This window comes from Anneissia japonica, unplaced genomic scaffold, assembly GCF_011630105.1.
Source record: "Anneissia japonica isolate Jap-2015-1 unplaced genomic scaffold, ASM1163010v1 scaffold284824_len513422_cov204, whole genome shotgun sequence".
NCBI lineage: Eukaryota > Metazoa > Echinodermata > Crinoidea > Comatulida > Comatulidae > Anneissia > Anneissia japonica.
The window spans coordinates 478,557-500,047 of NW_022732066.1; the positions used below are offsets into that span (position 1 = coordinate 478,557).

The 21,491-nt window shown below is 32.1% G+C and overlaps 1 protein-coding gene across 1 annotated transcript in view; it reads right to left on the bottom strand.

Annotated features, from left to right (window-relative positions):
• LOC117115551 (chondroitin sulfate proteoglycan 4-like) overlaps nt 1–21,261 on the bottom strand; it is a 31,221-nt gene extending 9,960 nt beyond the window's left edge. The window contains exon 1 of the mRNA XM_033259399.1: nt 21,092–21,261. Within this exon, the coding sequence (XP_033115290.1) occupies nt 21,092–21,164 (73 nt within the window). The 5' untranslated portion in view covers nt 21,165–21,261. The remainder of the gene's footprint in view (nt 1–21,091) is intronic.
• Nucleotides 21,262–21,491: the final 230 nt, after the last annotated feature.

Consider the following 21,491-nt stretch of genomic DNA (forward strand, 5'->3'; position numbering starts at 1 on the left):
GATGATACCTAGTCCAAGGAACTGTTTGTTATTTATATCAAGTCTCTCATATTTCATAAGAAGAGCATCTGACACAGCCCATTTCCCATGAGCCCAACACAACAGACCCTCTATTCCTATGTGCACCCCATGAGCCCAACACAACAGACCCTCTATTCCTATGGGCACGTTGCTCGGCATTCTCTACAGACACTTCATGGTTAAATAGTCATCATGCTTCATTGCATTAAAAAAAGAAATCTCTTTCACACTAGTATACAATAAGGTACTTTAGAGATTTCATAATGTATGCTCTATGTCACTGGCAGTCTCACTGGTAAACATCTGCTACCTTTCATTAAAATCTGATTAACATCAGACCAAGATTATAGTACTATATACATAATAATCTATCCTTTCGTTTCTCTTCTAAATCAAAACGATGAAAGTGGGTAAAACATATTCAAACGTTAACTTCACCAAAGTTCACTGACAGAACAACCTTTGTGAAAGTATGTGACTCATGAAATAATCTATTTCACAGTTACATTTGATTATTCCATTTATTCTTATACAAAAACAACAAGTTAAAACAAATTTCTTGTTGCTCAACCAAGGTCCTGACTTCATGTAATTTTTATAATTTGCCCTGGAGTACAATAGAACTGAAGGAAATAAAAAGAAAAAGTATAAACTGTGGTAAAACCAGGCTCCGGAGGAAACAAAATTGTACAACTGATTTTTCCAAGACACAAAAATGGTGTTTGACGAAAAACAGTTAAATGAGCAGATTTTTGATTATTTAAAAACGGGGGAATAGGGGCAAAACACCCTTCATCCCACCCCAGTTTTTAATAATCTAATTATTACAGTAGTTCACTAAATGACTGAAATCATACTGAAAATCTTCTGTCAGATCAAATAAATAATGTGAATCAGAGATAAGGATACAAAGGATGAGTGCGTGCTAGCGGTTGTGATCCTTATCAAAGATCTTAACCTTCACTTTAGATGAACCAGCCTTCTTGTGAGGATATCTATTAAGAGTTGGAAAATTCAAGTTGCCAGTTGGAAAATGGATATTCCAACTTGCAATTGGCATTTTCCAACTCGAAGCTAGCATTTTCCAACACGCAACTTGCATTTTCGAACTCAAGATAGTGTGATTAGGAGAGGGTCATCTTCACCACCACTTTAAATTCACTACCGATCATATATGGAATACAACACCCTTGTGAATGCAAAGAAAACATCATCCGAACATTTACGACTTAATTCCATTGATTGTCCTTGAGGAAATATCTGAAAAGTATCAAATAACATTTAAGCTGGTTCTCATCACAATCCAATCAACTGAATGATCACATGACTGAACAACCACATGACCAGCAAGCACATTGCCATAATACGATTTAAAAATTACTAATCATAACAATATTATGTACAAACTGGCCACAGGGCATTGTCCTCATTAAATGCCTCTCCCAAGAATCTAAATTCAATCCAGTAAACCTCTAATAGTCAGCAAGTATGTCGGACAACTCACTACACATTCAGATAGATGACGACAGCTTTTGTGATGACACTTTAATCTTGATACAGTATGTGTAGTTAATCAAAAAAACCTCATAGATATGTAATTAATATTCTAGCTTGTTATTACTACCATAATAACATGGTGTCACTATATTTAAAATGACATTTCATGCATACTGCAGGTAAACAGTATACATTATACATATAGGCCTTGGTTCTATATATTAATTAAGAAGTTTAATCTATTGCTGCAATCAAAGCAACCACATAAAAATGTAATAAATATTTATATAACTTGAAATTAAGTGATCTTCAAACAATATATTCTCCTCTTTTAAAAATAATTTCCTACTCACTTTTATAGTTAACTGTAATTTTACTTAATTTCTATAAAATCCCAAAAATTGTCCTTATTTTCTCTCACAGTATATATAATTACAGTATAAAGTTAAAAGTATATTTCTTCATCATTTTCATTTATTCACTCTGCCTATCAATGAATAACACATTCTTGACAATGCAATTATGAAAAGAAAAATTAATAAATAAAAAATTAAATAATAAAACCTAATAAATATGAAACATGATTTGGAGCAGAGATAGTCATTATGAGCACTGCAAATCCCAGCTCCACAAAAACACAGATCCACGCATATGGTTTCTTAAGAATTGAAAGCATGTCTTAAGAACATTAAGGAATTAGGATTAAGTATTCAGTTGGGGTCATGATCCCACTCCATGTCTAATACATTTACAAAGCAAGATTTCAATGAGAAGCACAACACATGCTCTATTGCCGTACAGGCCTACTGAATATGGTAAAATGAATTGACTCTGCAATTTCTTCTTTTATAATTACATTAAATAAAATACAAATCAAAACAATTCATTTTCACTGATTTATAATCTTTTACTAAAAAACTCTTAAATTAATTATAAGGCAATTTAAGAATTGATGCAAAGCATATATAAACAATATATAAATTTATGCATCTGTAGATTGACGAAGAAAACTATTTTAACTTTACATACGATACAAAGTATGCAGTTATTTAAATTCTCTTTGATTCATAAAGATTTATTAAATTATTACAGTGTAATACACTTGCTAATATTCACAAGCTTATATTAATTATAGGCCTATGCTGATTATTCAATCAATCAGATCTTAGAATGCATACATGTATTAGGCCAAATAACAAAAATTCCTTTTTTCCTCCCTCACCAATTTTTGGGCCCACATCATTTTTTTTTTAAGTTATTCTTCAAATTTTGGAATTTTTTTTTACATCGAAAATACAAACTTTCAATTGCTGACACATTTAATAGTTTACAAATGTATTTTTAAACACAAAGACCATGATAACAGCAAGATAAGCAATGACAAAACTATTGACAAATTGTTTACAACTTGCTACACAGAGAACATCTTTGGCATATTTTGACAAACTTTGAAAAAATAACAAATATCAAATAAGTGCCTCCCTCAACGATTTTTTTAAAAAACCCAGGACGGGAAACAAAGATTTTTCGATACTTGGCCTTACAATTGCCTATAATTATACATTAGCCAGGCCTATATATAGAGCAACAATTATAATATATCGTACAGTAATAGTATTTAGCACGTTAAATCTCTGAAATTATTATCACTTGTAAAAATATAAAAAGAAATATAGCAGAACTCAAATATTAAGCTTCAAATGATAATTCAAACTATGAACAGTTGATAAATCATTGATGCCATACTGTACTACTACTGACAACGTTTTATTTATCTGATGCGAAATGAGTACACAGAGGAATGCTGCAAGCCAAACCTCTAAAAATCTATCATTTTGATACAAACACACTATCTAACCCTTGATCTTGTCAGTTAAAATTCAACTTAAGACCTCTGCCAAAAATGTGTCAGAATTGAAATGCTGGATTTCAACTGGAGATCTAGATGCCTTAGGATAATGACGACCCTTGAAAAACTTACAGGGAGAGATGCTGATGACCACTGGAGAACTTAAAGGGAGAGATGCACGTTCATATGAAACCAAGTACAGTAGCATGACACAATCATTAAAGAGGCAATCTCATCTGTCCACATCAAAATGTTTAACAATCAAAACTGGAAGACATGGTTTGTGCTGCCACTCCCACATCTGTTTCTGACATATGCAGAACTTATGCATGATAATCAAATACTCTACATAAATTATTCTAATAGTCAGCAAACATATAGTAAAAGGTAACCAATCACAGGGTGGCAGTCTAAGGATGTTTACATTTTTAAGGCATGAAATAGACCTTGGAACAGTCCCTCTAAATATCACAGGAACTAAAATCAACGTTTTCTGATTATTTGAAATGATCAATCTTCTAAAGTAGCATCATATATTTTACACAGTAACACTCAAATGATAAGTGAAGATTTTGAGACCTGAAGACTGTCACTTTAAAAGTGGGTGTTAATAAAAACTTTGGGCAATTTGAAATGAATATGCCTCTACAATGATGTATTGACCACTAGCAATGTCAGAACAGTCTACCAAGTAATTGCTTGAAACCTTAATAACTAAATCAATAGAAATAATTGAACGTAGAGAGGTTGTCATAATAGGCAGCATATTGTAGGTGAAAGGGAGAAGCCTAGTTTGCTATTTTCTTTGAATAAAACAATTACTATAATAATGTATACCATAAAATGAAAACCAATTTCATGACTACTTCACTCAACAAATCATGTTTGATCAATGATCTTGATAATAGGGATTTGTTCCATGGCTCAGAGGTCAGGCTAATCTTACTTAAGATGTCTGTAAAGATTACAGGTGAGATAGCATATGAAAGGAAATAACTGACAACTTATACTTTACCCTTTGCAGGTTATTATTACTCCCCAAAGGCAAGATTGACAGAGGTCCTGGCATTGTAAGGAAGATTGGAACATGCAACCAAACACCTCCCACTCCACCAACACCAAGGGTTATTATTTCACCAAAATGTATGAAGTTCATGGATATAATTTTTATTTTGAAATATTAAACATGAGGTTTTTTTTATAAAAACTTAATAATGCGACTTTGACATCACAACAGCAGAGGTCCAAAGAAAAAAAAATTGCTTATTAAACTATTTGGTATGTAATGAGTAAGTTTGTTATATTCTGTCATTTATTTATTTATGATTTTTATTTACATTTTTTCACCATAGGGACCAAATTCACTAAAGGCTGGTTCCATAAAAATATTAACACGTAATTGCCAACTCCTTTGGCGACGCTGATTGGTCAACCGAATCAGTGAGTGTTTCCGATTGCGTCTGGGACAGCTACGCAGTGCAAAGTTTGCAGTAAAAACGCTGGAAGAACGAATTCACTCATATGCCTAAATCCTTGTTACACCAGAGCATTCCGTAGGGTACTGTATCGCCATCAAGAAGATTCTCAGTCAGAGTGGGAAAATTTGAGAAGTTTCCCCTAATTTTATCCTTCAAAATTGTAGTCACTGCTGGTACTTCATATGCTTGTACAGACATTTCATACTGTCAAAAAATGTTAATTATGCCTGAATAAATAAATAATAATTAAAAATTCTTCTGGGTCACCAATATCTGTCAAAGGATCTGACCTTAAATGATGGTCAATTTTCGTCACTGCATTCATTTATCTGGCTACACAGTTGGTCAATGAACAATTAGTTTCACACCTGGGAACATGGTGACATTACAGATATCCAGTGTACTACATTACCATTTTAACTACTGTAATTTATTCAATCAAAATACAGTTCTCTTTCCAGTTTGAAATCCATCTCCAATTAGAGGGTTCAGCTTTGTGATAAAACACTGAAGATTGTTACTTGGTTCTTTGAATAACTGGTCTCGAATAGAGGGGTTTCGGAATTACACTTTTTTTTTCTTATAAGAACACATTTTATAAGAACACTGAGGCTGAATTTGCTTAAAAATTAAGAACAAAATAAGAACAAATTGAGGCTGAAGTAAAACGTCAAATGAGATTTTTATTTTTAAAAACTAGAAAAACCAAAAAATATCTGTACCTTATGTGTAGGTGCGACTATGCAAAACTGTAGGCCTACAGTAGGTGTACTTTCCTTTAACTATACCTGTCATTTGGGGCCATTTTTACCAGGGCCTTTCTTCTGGGGCCATTTTTTCCAAGGCCCCTTTTACCTACATTCCAGTACAGTGTATAATGCAGTACAATAATAATTTTTTATGTTTGAAAATTATGTAAAATAAGAACAAAATAAAAACATTTTGAACCTGAAATCGGCCAAAAAATAAGAACACTGAGCCTGGACAAAATTTTACTGGTTCTTGTTTTTTTTTTTTAAAGTGTAGTTGGGTCACCAATTGGTCACCAAGTACAAGTAGAGAAAGGGTAACATTCCATGGACACTCAGTTTGAAAGCATGAACAATAATCCATGAAATGCTAACACACGAAAAAGTCTGGTTTTATGAAAATTAGAGAATTTTCTTTTTCATAAACTAAGTAGAGAAAGTGTAACTTCCACGAACACTCAGTTTGAAAACATGTACCAATAATCCATGAAATGCTAAGGTAAGAAAAAAGTCCTGTAATCAATAAGTTTTATTATTGATTAGTGAGGGCATGGGCACCACAACCTTTACCCTTTACATCAACTTTGGTTTGAGCCTGGTATACAGTAGTACCAACAAAAAAAAATCCTTGATGAGAAACTTAAAACATGTAAGTCATACCAAAGTTCTCTCTTTGCAACGTCTGCCACATGAAAATTAAAAATATGTTTTACACTAAGATCTTTCTTATGACTATGTTCTTAAACAAGGACCATGCATACAAATCCTGATGAGCAAAAACAATTAGCTGCACTATGTATATAGCATCTGGATTTTGCATAACACAGAACATACAGTACATTTTATTCATGTTCAAAATTGGTATCAATTTTCTTCTTATCAATAAACCTTGTGTAATTGTGTATTAATATTTGATGAGGAATTATTGATGCACTTTAGGTTTGTATTCAGTCATGTACAAGTACAGTGCATCCCCATGATACCTGATCCTTTCATTAGCACCTTGCTCATGTCACTTCAACACTTGCGATTCACTCTATGTATTGTTTTCCGGTTTGGCACTGCTGGCAGTATAAAATTCAATGGCTGTATAATAATCTACCGGTAGTAAGAATGTATAAAAAAAAATCTAAAACAGCCAACCTATATAATAGACCAAACTTATCATTATTATTACTGTATAGCTAGCAACACTATATTATATGGTAATTATTTTTAGTCTTGATTAAGTCAATGGCCAGAAATAATACACTACTCTAACTAGAAATTGCAAATTGCAAGTGAAGTGCTGCGAAGTACAATTGCATATAAATGTTCGTCGAACAAAATTATTTATGCGCGTCAAGTGAAAATAATGAATAATAAAAATATAACAAATAATATGAGACACGACCCATTGTCTATATTAGAACACTTCTCATTGGGTAACAAAGTCGTAATTTTTCATTTTTGTCAAAAAGTGTCTATAGTGGTGAATTATGGTTTAGGTATTTTTTTAATAACGTTTCAAAAATTTCTAATGTATGTGGAAAATGTAGTTGATTACCAAAGGTTACAATTTTTATTTTGAAGACTGCATGGTCTAGGAAGTGTACATTTTTTTAAGGGGCAAGTTTCCAAGGGCGGGTTTTCTAGGGGTAGTTGACTGCCAAAAAGTGTTGCTAAAGTGCGAGCCAGCGTGTTATTTGATCACAAGTGCGAGATCGCAAGTGTGAGCCAGCGAGCCACGACGTCACAACAATAGATACGAGACGTTACTCGAGTTGTACGAGGTATCGGCTGAGATTTGTGGAGTACAATTCAAAATAATGAAGTATTGTGATGTTAAATAGACAATGTTAGCTATCAAGGAGCGACGTTGTTTTTCATTGGGACCTTCGTCCCTTCAAGGCTAGGCCTATACCATCCTAGCTAGTCTAGGCCTAGAGTAGGATAAGGCTAGCGCGACATGCGGACGTTAGTACGTGTTGGTTAGTATACAAACGTCGCCTAAAGTAATTGATTTTACCCGGCAGAACGAAAGAAGGAAACTCCGCTTTTCAGTTGTCTTAGGCTCTTGTTTTTTGACAAACAATGACCTTTCAGAGGTCAAATTACTGTCAAGAATATGAATTGGCTGCTTCGCAGCAATAATTTTTATGAAATTCTTTTATCCTTTATGTAGTTTTTTAAATTAATATGTTTAGGTTAACATATCTTGTATCAACCTGATTCAATAAATACTGTATGACAATGAGATATTTATTTTGTTAACATTGTAATACATTAGTCAGTTCATTTGGGTTCAGTATTTAAAAAAAAACACCAGAATGTTTCACCCTTTTGCATTTTCGTATTGAATCCAGCTGAAAGTCAAACATCTTTGTATTATAGTATGTAAGCCAAACTGAGAGGCATATATGACTATGTGTTTACTCTATGTGATAACCATCTTTCTTAAAAAAAAAAGATGAAAACAGGCCATAACCTCCTCTTTGTTTTTAAAAGCCCAAACAACAGACATGTTAAATTTATATTTGGAGACGAGAGCAACAAATTTTTCTAAGACTGTCAAAACAACTTGAAAATTTAAGCTCTACATTTGTACAGTACAGTAACCCCACATTTTTTTAAATTTCCGGCTCTTGTTATTGTGGTTCTGTTTCTCGAAATTACAATGGTACACCTATGACTGTACTCCATTAGCTGATGAACAGGCATGCTGTTATAATGAATGATTCATCTACTGCTAACCGCACCTGTTTGGCTTAATAATTAAATATCTAACAGAAAGATAAAAATAAGTTCGCTAACTATCTCCAATCCAATTAGGATTCTTATTTTAAATTTTGTCATGCATTCAATACAATATATATTTTTAATCACAATCTACAGGCCTATAGACCTATACTACTGACATACACTATGGTACATATTTTTGAGGTAGGGATCACAAAAAGTTACTTTTAATTTTTATACCTTGGCCTCTCCCAAACCCACACCTAGCCTCCTCCTCCTCCTTTTTGTGAAATCATAGATTCAAAAGTTAATTTAAAAAAATAAATAAATATTTAGAGCCATCTATGATCATGCTATGATTTACTGTACCGTAGTTGATCACAGGTATGAGTCATTATGACTGTCTGTAGAGTGTACAGCACTGATCAGGTTGGAATTCAATATCAATGTTTTGCAGTGTGACTTCAAGACCCTCTGTTGGACCACAGGTCTGTGGTTGGACAAACCCATGGACCCTGGGGCCTCACTCTTAAATACTTCTATACGGGGAGGTACCGTATTTACGGGGTATATTTCCAAGGACTTGGTAGCACAAGTGTGGGATACTGTATAAGGGGGAATTGTTGCAGCATTTCTTGAAAATACTTGGAAGGACTTTGTAGTGTCTCATGTCTTTAAGTAGCCGCGGCACCCCCCTATTTGGTTGGTATGCAAGTAAGCTCCCCGGGCCCAGGGAACAACAATTCTGACTTGATCTGGACTTCTGGGAGTAAAGATAAACTGAAATGGTTTGTTTTAATGAATATTCACACATTATTAACACTCTTCAAATGTATAGAAAATTGAATAGTGGCAACAGTCCATTCCAGATCTTTCAAAATAATGACTTGCAACACATCTTTAAAAGTTGAACGCTACAAGCAATTAATTGTGGCAAAGACAAGCCAAACCAGTCACTCGTCGCAAAAATCAATTTTTAGTTATTAATGCAACATTCAACAGTAAAATGAGAGCTATAAAATGGTAAAGAATCATTTAAATCCGACATTTCCTTAAGATGTTACAAGCATTTAAACATACAGCTGTATAAAAAAAACAATATTTGAGAAATCAGCCTTCAAAGTTAAACAGTAATGTTTTAACATTGGAAATGGTGAAAATTACAGCATAGCATGATGTATAGATGTACAGTATAAAGCTACGTTCACATCAAGCCCGGACAAAAAATCATGAGTTGCTACGTTTTTTGAACGCTGCGTTCACATTGCGCACAGAACACAGTTGTTCGGGTTAAGTACGTATGCGTTTGATTGGTTCGAACCAACCAAGCTTGTTGCTGATGGGTCGAAGAAAAAAAAAAACGTATGATTTCAGGATACAAATGGCTCTCAGATCCATCGGTTCGGATCTGGAGTCAGGATTAGAAATTCTTTACCACTGGACCAATTTTTCACAATCTTTTCTCAGGACTCCGGACCGAAATCCGGGTTTGATGTGAACGTAGCTAACGTCAGTTTACAGTTTAGTGCAATACAGTAAAATACTATAGATTAAAAAAACCAGAGCCTTGCAGGCGTCAACGTTTCTATGCATGATACACGACTTTTAGAAGTATATATACGTGTATATATATATATATATATATATATACAGGATTAGCAACGAGTGGTTTGGCTTGCCTTTGCCACAATTATTATTTACTGTAGTCTTTGGCAAAATGATTGGATAAACCTCTAGAGAACAGTAATGATTAAGAAATTGCACATTGTGCCTGTAGAATGCAGTGATTTACAGTATACAGTCTAATTAAAGACTTCTCCAATTAAAGACCACCTCTAATTAAAGACCATTTTTTGTGGTCCAAAATTAACAACCATCTTTTATATTTATTATTCTACAGACCAAACATGATGCTAAAGAGCATGGAAACCCTAATCTTGTTTATGTGCTTGTGTTGGATCTGTGTTTTGTCTCCTTTTGTATGTCTGCATATTTATTTTTTTATTTCTATTTATTTATTTTTTATTTATTTATTTTTTAAATTTTTTTGTTTTTGTTTTCACAACTCTTAGCTTAAGATGTCATTCGCAATATTTTTATAAAAAATTTTACCAATTCCGATTTTCTAATGTAATTTTATTAATTATTTACTTGTTTTGCATTTGTTTGTTTATTTACTTATCTGGATTTTTTATCTGTATTTTTTTTTGAACTTGCAATTTTTAGCTTAAGATGTAATTTTTTGCAATATTTTTGTAAATTTCTCTATTCCATTTCATACTCTAATCTTATTAATCAATTTGTAATTTAGATGTAATTTCTCGCAATATATTTGTAAATTTCTCGAATAAGCACCACACCAAACCTGATATTTTTTTGTTAAGCGCTGCTCTCGAATATGCACCATGGCGCTTAATTGAGAGTATATAATATTACCCTTTGTGTAATGAAACAGGGTTTTAAATACTATTTATACAGTGTTAAATGAATAAATAACAGAGCGAAGACAAGCATTTCTTTATAAATTTTTGTTTATGATGATAGCACATATGATAGGCCTACTGAATTACGTGAATACTTAAAATAGGTAACATGGAAACAGGCATGGAAAGCGCCACGCCAATATTTTTTTATAAGCATCGCACTGAAAGGGGGGGGGGACAACAGAAACTTCTTTTTGTTGTTCCTTTTTATAGCGAGATAATATTATTTAATGCAAATTTTATATATTAGTAAAACTAAAAGATATTATAATGTATTTATTGATTTAATGCCTATAAAACAAAGTGCACGATTTTGAGAATTAACAAACTGTCTGCTCTGCATGATGCCTTGATTTAATTGCTGATATTTGATTGATTATTTCAATTATGGGTAATAGAGTTCTGTTGTCAGAATTGTACACCATTGCATATTCATTATGTGTCCGACACTGTACGTGCAGATTAAACTCACTTACCATTACAGCAAGTTTATGTTGTAAAGTGGCTCTAACATGTTGTACTGTCATTAATTTTGATCCTTTAATATCCTTTAGTACTTGATCCTTGATTGAAAGTGATAAAATGTTACTAAATCTATAGTCAATTTAGAATGTACAGTACTTTACTGTATCTGCATAATAGGTAGTGTCGTAAAGTATGTGCGTATATGACGTCAAGCTTATGTGAAACCCAAGCTGATTAAAGCCAACTTAGACAGCGTCATACAATGCATCCCAATGCAATATATTGTCACGTCAGGTCTTTGTGAGTTAAAACACAGTGCGATAGGTCTTTGTCGGGAAAAGTCGCACGGTGGAATATCAAACATTTTTAATATTCTTGCAACAACTTAAACACTGTCCCCAATGATAAACCTCTTTGGGCTGGGTTGTACAACAGTCCGCAAAAAAGTAATATTAAAACTAAGCATAAAGCGGTATAAAAATAGTGCATTAAGGTATAAAAGACAAACTTGAAACCCCAGCTTTGGGCTCAGTGACAGGCAGGAGTGCCAATTCTTTTCTTGGCATGGGGGCCAGATTATGCCATGCTGTCATTGGTTTACCACTCCCCCATGTATGAGTCGGTTTACCTTCCCAGCATATTCCGGAAAAAAGTACACTTTCAATTGTTTGATGAAATAGAGACTTCTGACATTGTGACCCTATATGGTCTGTGATTCTGACAACCATAAGGTATTTGACGCCAGGCATACTTCCAAATAATACTGTATATTAGGCTCTATAAAAAATATTATTAGTTTATCACCCTATCTGAGCAGGAAAAGTGATGAGGGAGGGAGGTTTTTTTTTTAATTTTTTATTTTGCTAAAGCCAAATATCACCCTTGGGTTGTTTGCTGGTGCATTGCTATTCAAAGTAAAACATGATTTAGATAAAACAAACAATATCTACTAACTATTTAATAAAATAAATGAAAAAAATTAATAAATAAAATAATAACAAACAAAAAAAAATTGCAAAAAAAAACCCATTTTTTTTTCAAAAATTGTTTTTTTTTTAGTACCATAAAAGACCTGCGCGCGAGGGTGATAAATAATTTTTTTTATTGGGCCTTACCTCCGCCAAGTAGGTTATGTATTCAATGCTGTCTGCCTTTAAGTATTTGGAAGAAAAAGACAAGATCAAGGTCACAAAATTGATTTTTTTTTTTTTTTTTAACCCTTGACCATAAATAATGGAATCGCCTCACATATTCAGGCAGAACTTAAGAAAACAATGTGGCTGAATATGATAGATGATTCCATTATTTTCTTGAGGGCATTCTGCAGCACTCAAGAAAATAATGTGCCTGAATACGACAAGCAATTCCATTATTTCATTGAGGGTATGCTACGATTTTGCCCATTATACACGGTCTGCAAATCGTTCGTACTGTATTCAGGCACAAGGTGGAGGTATTCACTTAGCTCTATGGAGTGACTAGTTATCTACTGTAATTTTCATGTTCTGACCATGGTCTGACATAAAAAATTTTATAAACTTACTATAAAGCCAATTCGTTTATCTCTGCCAGATATAAAATATACCATTTTGATTCTCATCTACAGTAGGCCTATCAGTACTTTTTTTTAAATGCAACTCCTTTTACAAATAATTATTTTACCATTAATTATTCTGTGACTACTGGTCTGTAATAGAAATTATAATAGCAAACATGTGTGTAGCGAATTAACTGCCACCCATAAGCATGTACCAGGTCACTTGGGGTCTAAACAAGAAAATGCAATGCCTCAACTTGTGGTCTTGCAATTCTTGATTTTGTTGTATAGTATTTGTCCTGGAATTTGAGAAGTATTTGACATGGATTTCATTTCATTATTAGGTATGCCTGAAAGCAGCTAACGAAAATCTTTAAATTTGATTAGAAAGGCAAATAGAAGTCGCAGTATACTGTAGGCACCAGCACTTGAATGTTGAAACGCATTTGAACAGATTGAAAATGTAATTTATACTCACATACCAGAATCTTTAATATTACATTTTATATTAATTTACTTTTAATATTATTTAAAATTTGTTTATTTTTATTATTTATTAATTATACTGTATTTACTATTATTATTTACTTAATGACCATGTCGGACATGCTCAATGATGTATAATTTCCATCCTGTACAGAATGGAGATCAACTTATGTTGTGTAACAAGTGTAACAGAATGTTAAACATATCTTTGTACTGTATGAGCATAAACCTATTCGAAGGTCAGATAAATAATATAAGAATTACCTTTTTATTTCCTTAATGGTAAGTGGACAACAAACACAGTTATGTTTATACTCTGTTGTGTGCAAATGCTCATAAAATCACTGTTGTGCACTTGTAATTAATGACTATGCTGGCCTTCATCTCTCACTATGTAGATACATGGATAACTTGAATTTACAACAACTACACTATTCATCAGTCTCCAACAATATTTCAGGCTACGAAGAGTCAACAGTATGAAATAATGTTGAATTACATCCCATAACAGAATAGAACATTCAGGATGTTTGTATTTGGTAGTAATTTAGAATAAATGTCAATTTATAAACTATGATTAAATATCTAGACTGCCTCTTTAGTGTGTAGTTAAATCCGCTGGTCACTTCTTGTTCGCTAACTTTGGAATGTATTTCTACAGTATTGTCAGGTTGACATTATTAATATTTATGTATGGTTGGTAGCATAATAAACTCATGGCAATAAATGCCATTTTGATCATTTTTAATACATTTCAAAATTGAAGAATTTAAATTAAGTGATAAATTTCATCCAAGTGATTTAAGAGATTAAAAATTCTTTATTAAACAAATAAAATTAACAGCTGAGGATTTTGGTGGCCTATATTTTTTTAATGTGTTTTCCGATAATAATAATAATAATGTGTTATTCATTAAATACATGCGATGGATATAAGGCCCACTAAAAAAAATTATTAGTTATATCTATTATTAGTGTATGTCTTCTATGGTACTGCAAAAAAAAATTTTTAAAGACTTTAAAAAAAAAAATTTTTTTTTATTAAATAGTTTTTATATTGTTTGTATTATCTAAATCATGTTTTACTTTCAATATCAATGCACTAGCAAACAACCCAATGGTGATATTTAGCTTTAGCAAATAAAAAACATTATAAATTTAAAAAATGCCTGCCTCCCTCCCTCATCACTTTTCCAGCCCAGTTTGGGTGATAAACTAATATTTTTTATAGGGCCTAAGCAAGTACAGACAACTTTTTAAATTACTGTACAATAGGTCTATAATATAATATATCTGGTGTTATTGCATACTATTAAAATGGTCTGCCCATGTTCATCCTTGCTTGTTTTAAATGTAAACAAGAAATATCTCCTATAAGAAAAACGCCGCAGCATCTTTAACTAGGACTGGCTCTTATTTCCAAACATATTCTTGAGGATGCAGCAGACTCGACAACGTCACTTACTTAGTGCTCATGCTCACTATTTGTCCAGTATTCCCCAGGGAATGCTCACTGTGTCTTACATAGATTTGTCGGAGACGTTCTTTGGTAACTGCGCATGCACATTGCTTAGTTCGGAATTCTCAATTCTTCGTAGTAAATGCTACCGCTTACCTACATTTTCTTAATGACTGCTTCCACTTAGGTTATCTGTGAGGCCATGCTTAGTACACTTTTTTTTTAAAAGAACACATTTATAAGAACACTGGGATTGAAATTGCTTAAAAAATAAGAACAAATTGAGGCTGAGGTAAAATGTCAAATAAGGTTTTTATTTTTTTTAAACTAGAAAAAAATTCTGTGCAGTAGGTGTGACTACAGGTATGTAAATACTGTAATGCAGTAGGCCTACAATACTGTAATATACTGCTACTACAATTTAATAGTTTTCTATTTTTGAAAGAAGAAAATAAGACCATTTTAAGCCTGAAATTGGCAAAAATATATATAAGAACACTGAGCCTGGGAAAAATTTTAATGGTTCTTATTTTAAAAAAAAGAAAAAAAGGAGTGTATTACTTATTTCTAGACACGCCCATTGATTGTTGGAATGCGCCGTATGCATAACCTTTTTTATACACAAGTGAGAATACTGAACGCATTTAATTTGATCTTAAAAGCTCTTTACTGCCGCATCTTGGTACTCTTGTACTAGCTTCCGGCCTAAAAGCCTGCAAGTGTAGTCTTGTAACACTAAACTGAAGCCTAACCAAACGATAAAACATGAAATGATATTCTAACGATGAAATATGAGTCTTATGCACAGTAGGTTGCCAATTGGATCAATATTAAACCAGTTTAAATTATGAAGGCGAATATAACCTAATAGCTACAGTATACCAACACACTTTGACACACAAACATCATAACATGATCATGGACAAAATTTGCTTATATTTTTTTAATATTAATAATTTCTAGAAAAATGTCTAGTTTGCAATACCAATTTTTAATAGGTTATTGTAAAAAGTCAATATTAACTATTCTTTTTTTAGGGTGGGTAAAATTAGTATGAGTTACGATCAGTATTGCATTAAGGCCTGTTTATACTTCAACAATAACGATAAAAAAGCTAAAAAGCAAATGTTCATATAGAAAATAAAAGAAATAAGAAGTTTTTACACTAAAACGATTCGATAACGATTTATCATTTATGTGATAACAACATATTTTGACAAATCAAATCAGATGACTTCATAATCATGGAAAAACATTAAAATCGTCATAGTAGCAATGATTTTATTGTTTTTCCATGATTATGACGTCATCTGATTTGATTTGTTAAAATATTTTGTTATTGTATACACGATAAATCGTTATCGAATCGTCCTAGTGTAAGAACTTCTCTTAATATTTTTTTTTTCTATATGAACAATCACTTTTTAGCTTTTTTATCGTTATCGTTGAAGTATAAACAGGCCTTTATTGTGTCACTATATTGAAAAGAGTGCCGCAACAGAGAATGGTTTGAAGGAGGTTAAGGAACTAAACTGGTGGACTATCACAATTCCTACATTCATTTATTTTTTAAAATGAATCAAAACCAGTATAGTAGTTAGCTAAAATCTTGATTTGACTATTATTTTAATTTTTTATTTATTTATTTACTTGCATCACTGTAACAGAAGTGTTTGGGTCACAAGGGAACATGCAAGAGAAAATTATTTGGTTGAAATGTATGTTAATGTAGATGACACCATTGAAAAGCTGATGAAACAAATGTGGCTCATCATTATTAAATTAATGTCACGATGCATTCAATGTTAAACTTTTGCAACTGAATTCGGCCATGCTTGCTGCACAGATTTTTCTAATTGACCTTGTTTGATCAGACCATGAAGGTACTGTATAAAAATATAAAAAAATATTTTGATACTTCCAACATCAGACTTGGAAAGACAAAGTTGTGAGCAGTTGTTAAAGAAAAAAAATGTACAACTGACTTTTCTAAGACACAAAAAAAGGTGTTTGACAAAAAACTCGGAAACGGTTAATAAGATACAGATTTTTGAATATTTAAAAACTGGGGGAAAGGGTGGGAAAAAGAGTGGTTACTCCCCCTTTTCCTCAAGTTTTCAAATATTCAAAATCTGTATCAATACTCATTAATCATTCCCATTTTTTTTTCGTCAAACACCATTTTGTGTCTAGTAAAAAAAAAATCAGTTGTACAACATATCAAAAAACATGTTTTCCTCCGAAGCCTGACTTTCAAATGTTGCGTTCCAGGGTCTGGGGTTCAGTTCTTTCAAGTGTTTTCTTCACAACCACAACTCTACTCTACTTTTAAAAAATCAGTACATTTTTTCATCTATATTTACATTAATTCATGTTTGATTGGTACAGTATATACCACATCACGTTGATAAATCAAATAAGACTTTTATAGGCCTAGCTTACAGTAAGTACACTATGCTATGCAAGATTTCTCTTTTATGGTAAAAACATTACCAAAGTCTGATTACCCATCTACAGTAAGTACAGTATCTTGAACATGTGCCAAATCGATTAAGACTGTGAACTTTATTCTCACATTAATTACAGTTTCTAAACTCGTTAGATTTGTTATTATTTCATACTGTATAAAACAACACCTTATCATGATAACAATCAATTAAAATTTATCTGGCTGATATGACTCAGACAACGGCCAGACTTACAATAAACACAAGAACTCACTCTTCATACCGTACCTGTATGCTACAAAGTTGAATGAAAGATTTGTAAGATTAAATTATTGATAAGATTTCTTGAATTGTTTAGTACAGTATTATACTACACTGTACAGTACTCTCTGTGTATATATTTTTTTTAATATGCATGTTTCAAATTCTATATTACAGTATAGGCATTGGAACAATTTCATCCTGTTTCTATGACAAAACAGTGAAACTCAACTTACCACAGCACACTATAGCAGTTTATATATTAAAGTACCTACTGACTACAATATACTGTACATGTAAAATTAACTTTAATTTAATTTATAAAAATTATGTTTGTTGAATATCCAGTATGTTGCTTGATCAACATAGAACTTATTGCTTTCTTGTACCATACAGTACGAATGCTAACAGAATATTATATAGTGGACATGAGGTTGATCAGTAGCCCTAGACAAGAGGTTGATCAGTAGTCCTATTAAACTCCGATAATAATATTAATAAGTTCAACAACATTTTGTTAATATTCTCTGCTACTTAAAATTACACTAGCCCTCAAAAGTAGGAGATCCTACAGATATTATTGGAGCTTTCATATTAACAGAGTAAAGACACAAGTCAAGATATGAATCTGCAAAGTATCACACAATTCCTTGAGGTATACAAAGGAAACCATCATAATAATGCTTTCTTTACAGTGTATCTTTACAAATCTAAAGTGTAACAACAATCTCAGGTCAACAAGAAAGGAGGAAAAATGGACAGTATTCTATAAACTGTAACATTAAAAATTCAGATAACAATAATTATCCTGATCATTATTTTTGTAAAATATCATTATCATCATCAATATTGTAATTGTTGTTAATATTATTATTATATCATTAAAATGACAAATATTTTTTACTATTGTTAATATTATTATAATTATTATATAGTATTAATGGTTATTAGCATTATTGCTACTACATTATTATATTATGATTGTAACTTCCTTTTCTTTTCTTATCACACCAGATGAAATTATTTCAATTAAGAGTATATGTTTCTATATTAACTGTTGATTATGTTTAAATCAAATAGAAACCTTTATGTATTACTGTACTACCAAAAAAAAAAAAAACATATCAATTTGGAGAGCCTATTGAAAATCTCTTGGTATTACTTCATTCAATAAATATACACACACTGATTTTTGTGCTATAAATTATTAGCTTCAAATTATCAAATTCTTATTAACTTTTGGAAATTTTTCTTAATATTACAAGCCAATCAATCAGTATTGACTTGCACATTCACATACTGTACATGTAGGCTTCAGTTTATAATAAAGAATAATTAGTTTACGTAGCGAGCTGGCATAAATTATTATGCATAATGCGTAATAGAGTTGTGGATTGCCTTCTAGTCTCACAGTTCTTGGTTCAAATCCTGGTAAAAACTAAGATTTTCACAATTTAAAATAACTTAAAATGAGAATAATTGGGGAATGTATGTAGTCAAAATGATATTATATTACTTAACACTTAAAAAGGTTCCAAAGTAATATAAGAAATTCAAAATTAAGGAATATATATTGTTTACATCTAGAATTACTGTAAAGTAGTCTTGTAAATACTCTACTTATGTTAGTAAAATACCAAGTTAAGTTACAGTTTTATTGAAATATCTTGGACTTTAACACACCTTGACCTCCATCTGACCTTAACAAAATAAACAAATTTGTTTGTATCAGTAGGGAGATGGCTATTGTAAAGCACTGAGTGAGACTTCTTTATTCATGGTAGAACTCTACTTTTGTGGTTTAATTAGATCCCTCCTGGTTTAAAAGGAAGCAATAAATTCATACTGATTACCCCAATTAAAGGAAGTTATTGCAAGTTGATTGACAATAAAGGTCTTCAGCTCATATAAATAATATAAATTTACCATTAAAGTATGTTATAAGTCTGTATTTGCATAAAATTTATGAAATCTGAGGAACACCAACCATCACCAACTAAATTATGTTCCTGATCCCCATCCTGATCAGGAACTGGGATATTTACCACAAAACAAGCCAATATAAATATACAGTACTTTACACAACATTCATTGGTTATTTATTTTATATAAAATAAATAACCAATGAATGCCAATGGCAAAACTAGTTGGTAATTCATACTACGGTACTTTAAATCCTATATATGAGCAAAGCAGATTTAAAATTTACCACACAGTACACAGATATAATAATTATATGATCCATCAAGTTACCAATTAATAAATTAGCCATTGATGGTTATACTACATTTTAGAGTCATCTACAGAATACATGACAACAAAAATGGAAAAACAATTTTTTCACAAGATTTTAGGTGACCACACACACTGGTATAGTCATTTTACCAGGGTACTTCCATGTTTCACTGTCGGCGTCAGATTTAAAGATTCAGCCGGCTGGGGTGCCTCCTCCTACTAACAAAAAAATGGATGTTCTGTTGAAGTCATGTTCGCTTTTAACATTCTTTTTGAAGGTGCATTCACTTATTTATGGCTACTGTTCCTCTTCCTTTAATGATTTTGTTAGATCAAGTGATAGGTGTGATGGGCATTTGATACATTGGAAGGCCAAAACCAATACAGTACCTTTTTAAATTCATCTTTTGTAATATTTCTAAGACATTAGGAACAACTTGCAGTACAAATTCACCAATCCTCAACCACTTCTGATTACACAGCTAATACTTGATCACAAACTACTGATTTGTTTTCTTAATTTTTTCAAATTTGTGTTTTTCTGTTTATATTTTGAACATCCTTGATTTTACAAATTTACCTTTCTTTTTTACTGTACAAAAATTCTGATTTAATTTCAAATCAAGATTTTTAATTTAGTTAAGTTTTTAGTTTTGTTAGTTAAGTTAATTTTAAATCAGTTATACTTTTTAATGTTTTCCATTTGCCTATGTTTTGATGATGGAGCAATGACAGTTTAATGTTTGGGCTCATGTCTATTCCTTGCTCCTGGTAAGATTGTACTTTTACTTTGCTGAATAAGTCTCATCAGGAGGAAGTTCATTACATCAATCTCAGCATGAATTTATTTGCATTTTTAATTTAATTTGGGGAAGATGCATCTTCAATTTTCGTTAATTAAATTTAAAACAGTTGGACAAGTCAATGTCAAAACCATCATACAACAATCTCAATTCCGGGTAATGTGTTCTTTACTTGCACTTAAAAAGCAAAATTATATCGAGGCATACCGAAAGCCAACGAACGGAATGCTAGGCTATGCAATGCAACTGAACTGCCTTGATGTTTATTATTGTTGACGAATTCCAACTCCATCAACCCAGAACTGGCCTACACTGCTACATACGATAACAATCTTAAAAGTAAAATCAAGTTCAACATTAAATCTCTATGGAACCATTCGAATTCAAAAACATGTCGTCATATAGGTAAATCATACAATAATCGTCTGAACCTATATCAGAATTAAATTAAGCAAACCTCCATCAGATATTTCACTTTCTTAAAATGACTCTTCACGGTCACATCTCCTTCAGTTCGGATAGGCGGGGGTAAGGTGCACATTGAGTGGGCTAACAAAACATCACATTTCACCACTGTTCACAATAAAAACCAATGGTACATACCTGCATAGCTTAACACCTGAAGCGAAAGACCAATCCACAGACAAAAAGAGAATGTATATGCATTCATTGTCATCTTTGTTGAATCTCACTGAACGAAATTACCTGAATATTACCAGTTATCTGCATGATCACAAAATTGTCGCTATTTTCTCCTCGCGTGTGTGCTTTCGGTGGTGTGAAGTCTCTCCACAGCAAGTATTTGCACTTTGTAAACAAGCACGTGACTAAACATTAGCCAATCAATGGTTTGGTCTATGAGAGTTCTTGTGCTTTATGGAATGCAATTTACGATATTTCCAAAATTAATATCCTTGTAAAGTATCAATTTCCTACATGCATTCAACCACCTAAATACTGATTATAGACGTATATCAACATAATATTTCGGCTAATGCCCTAC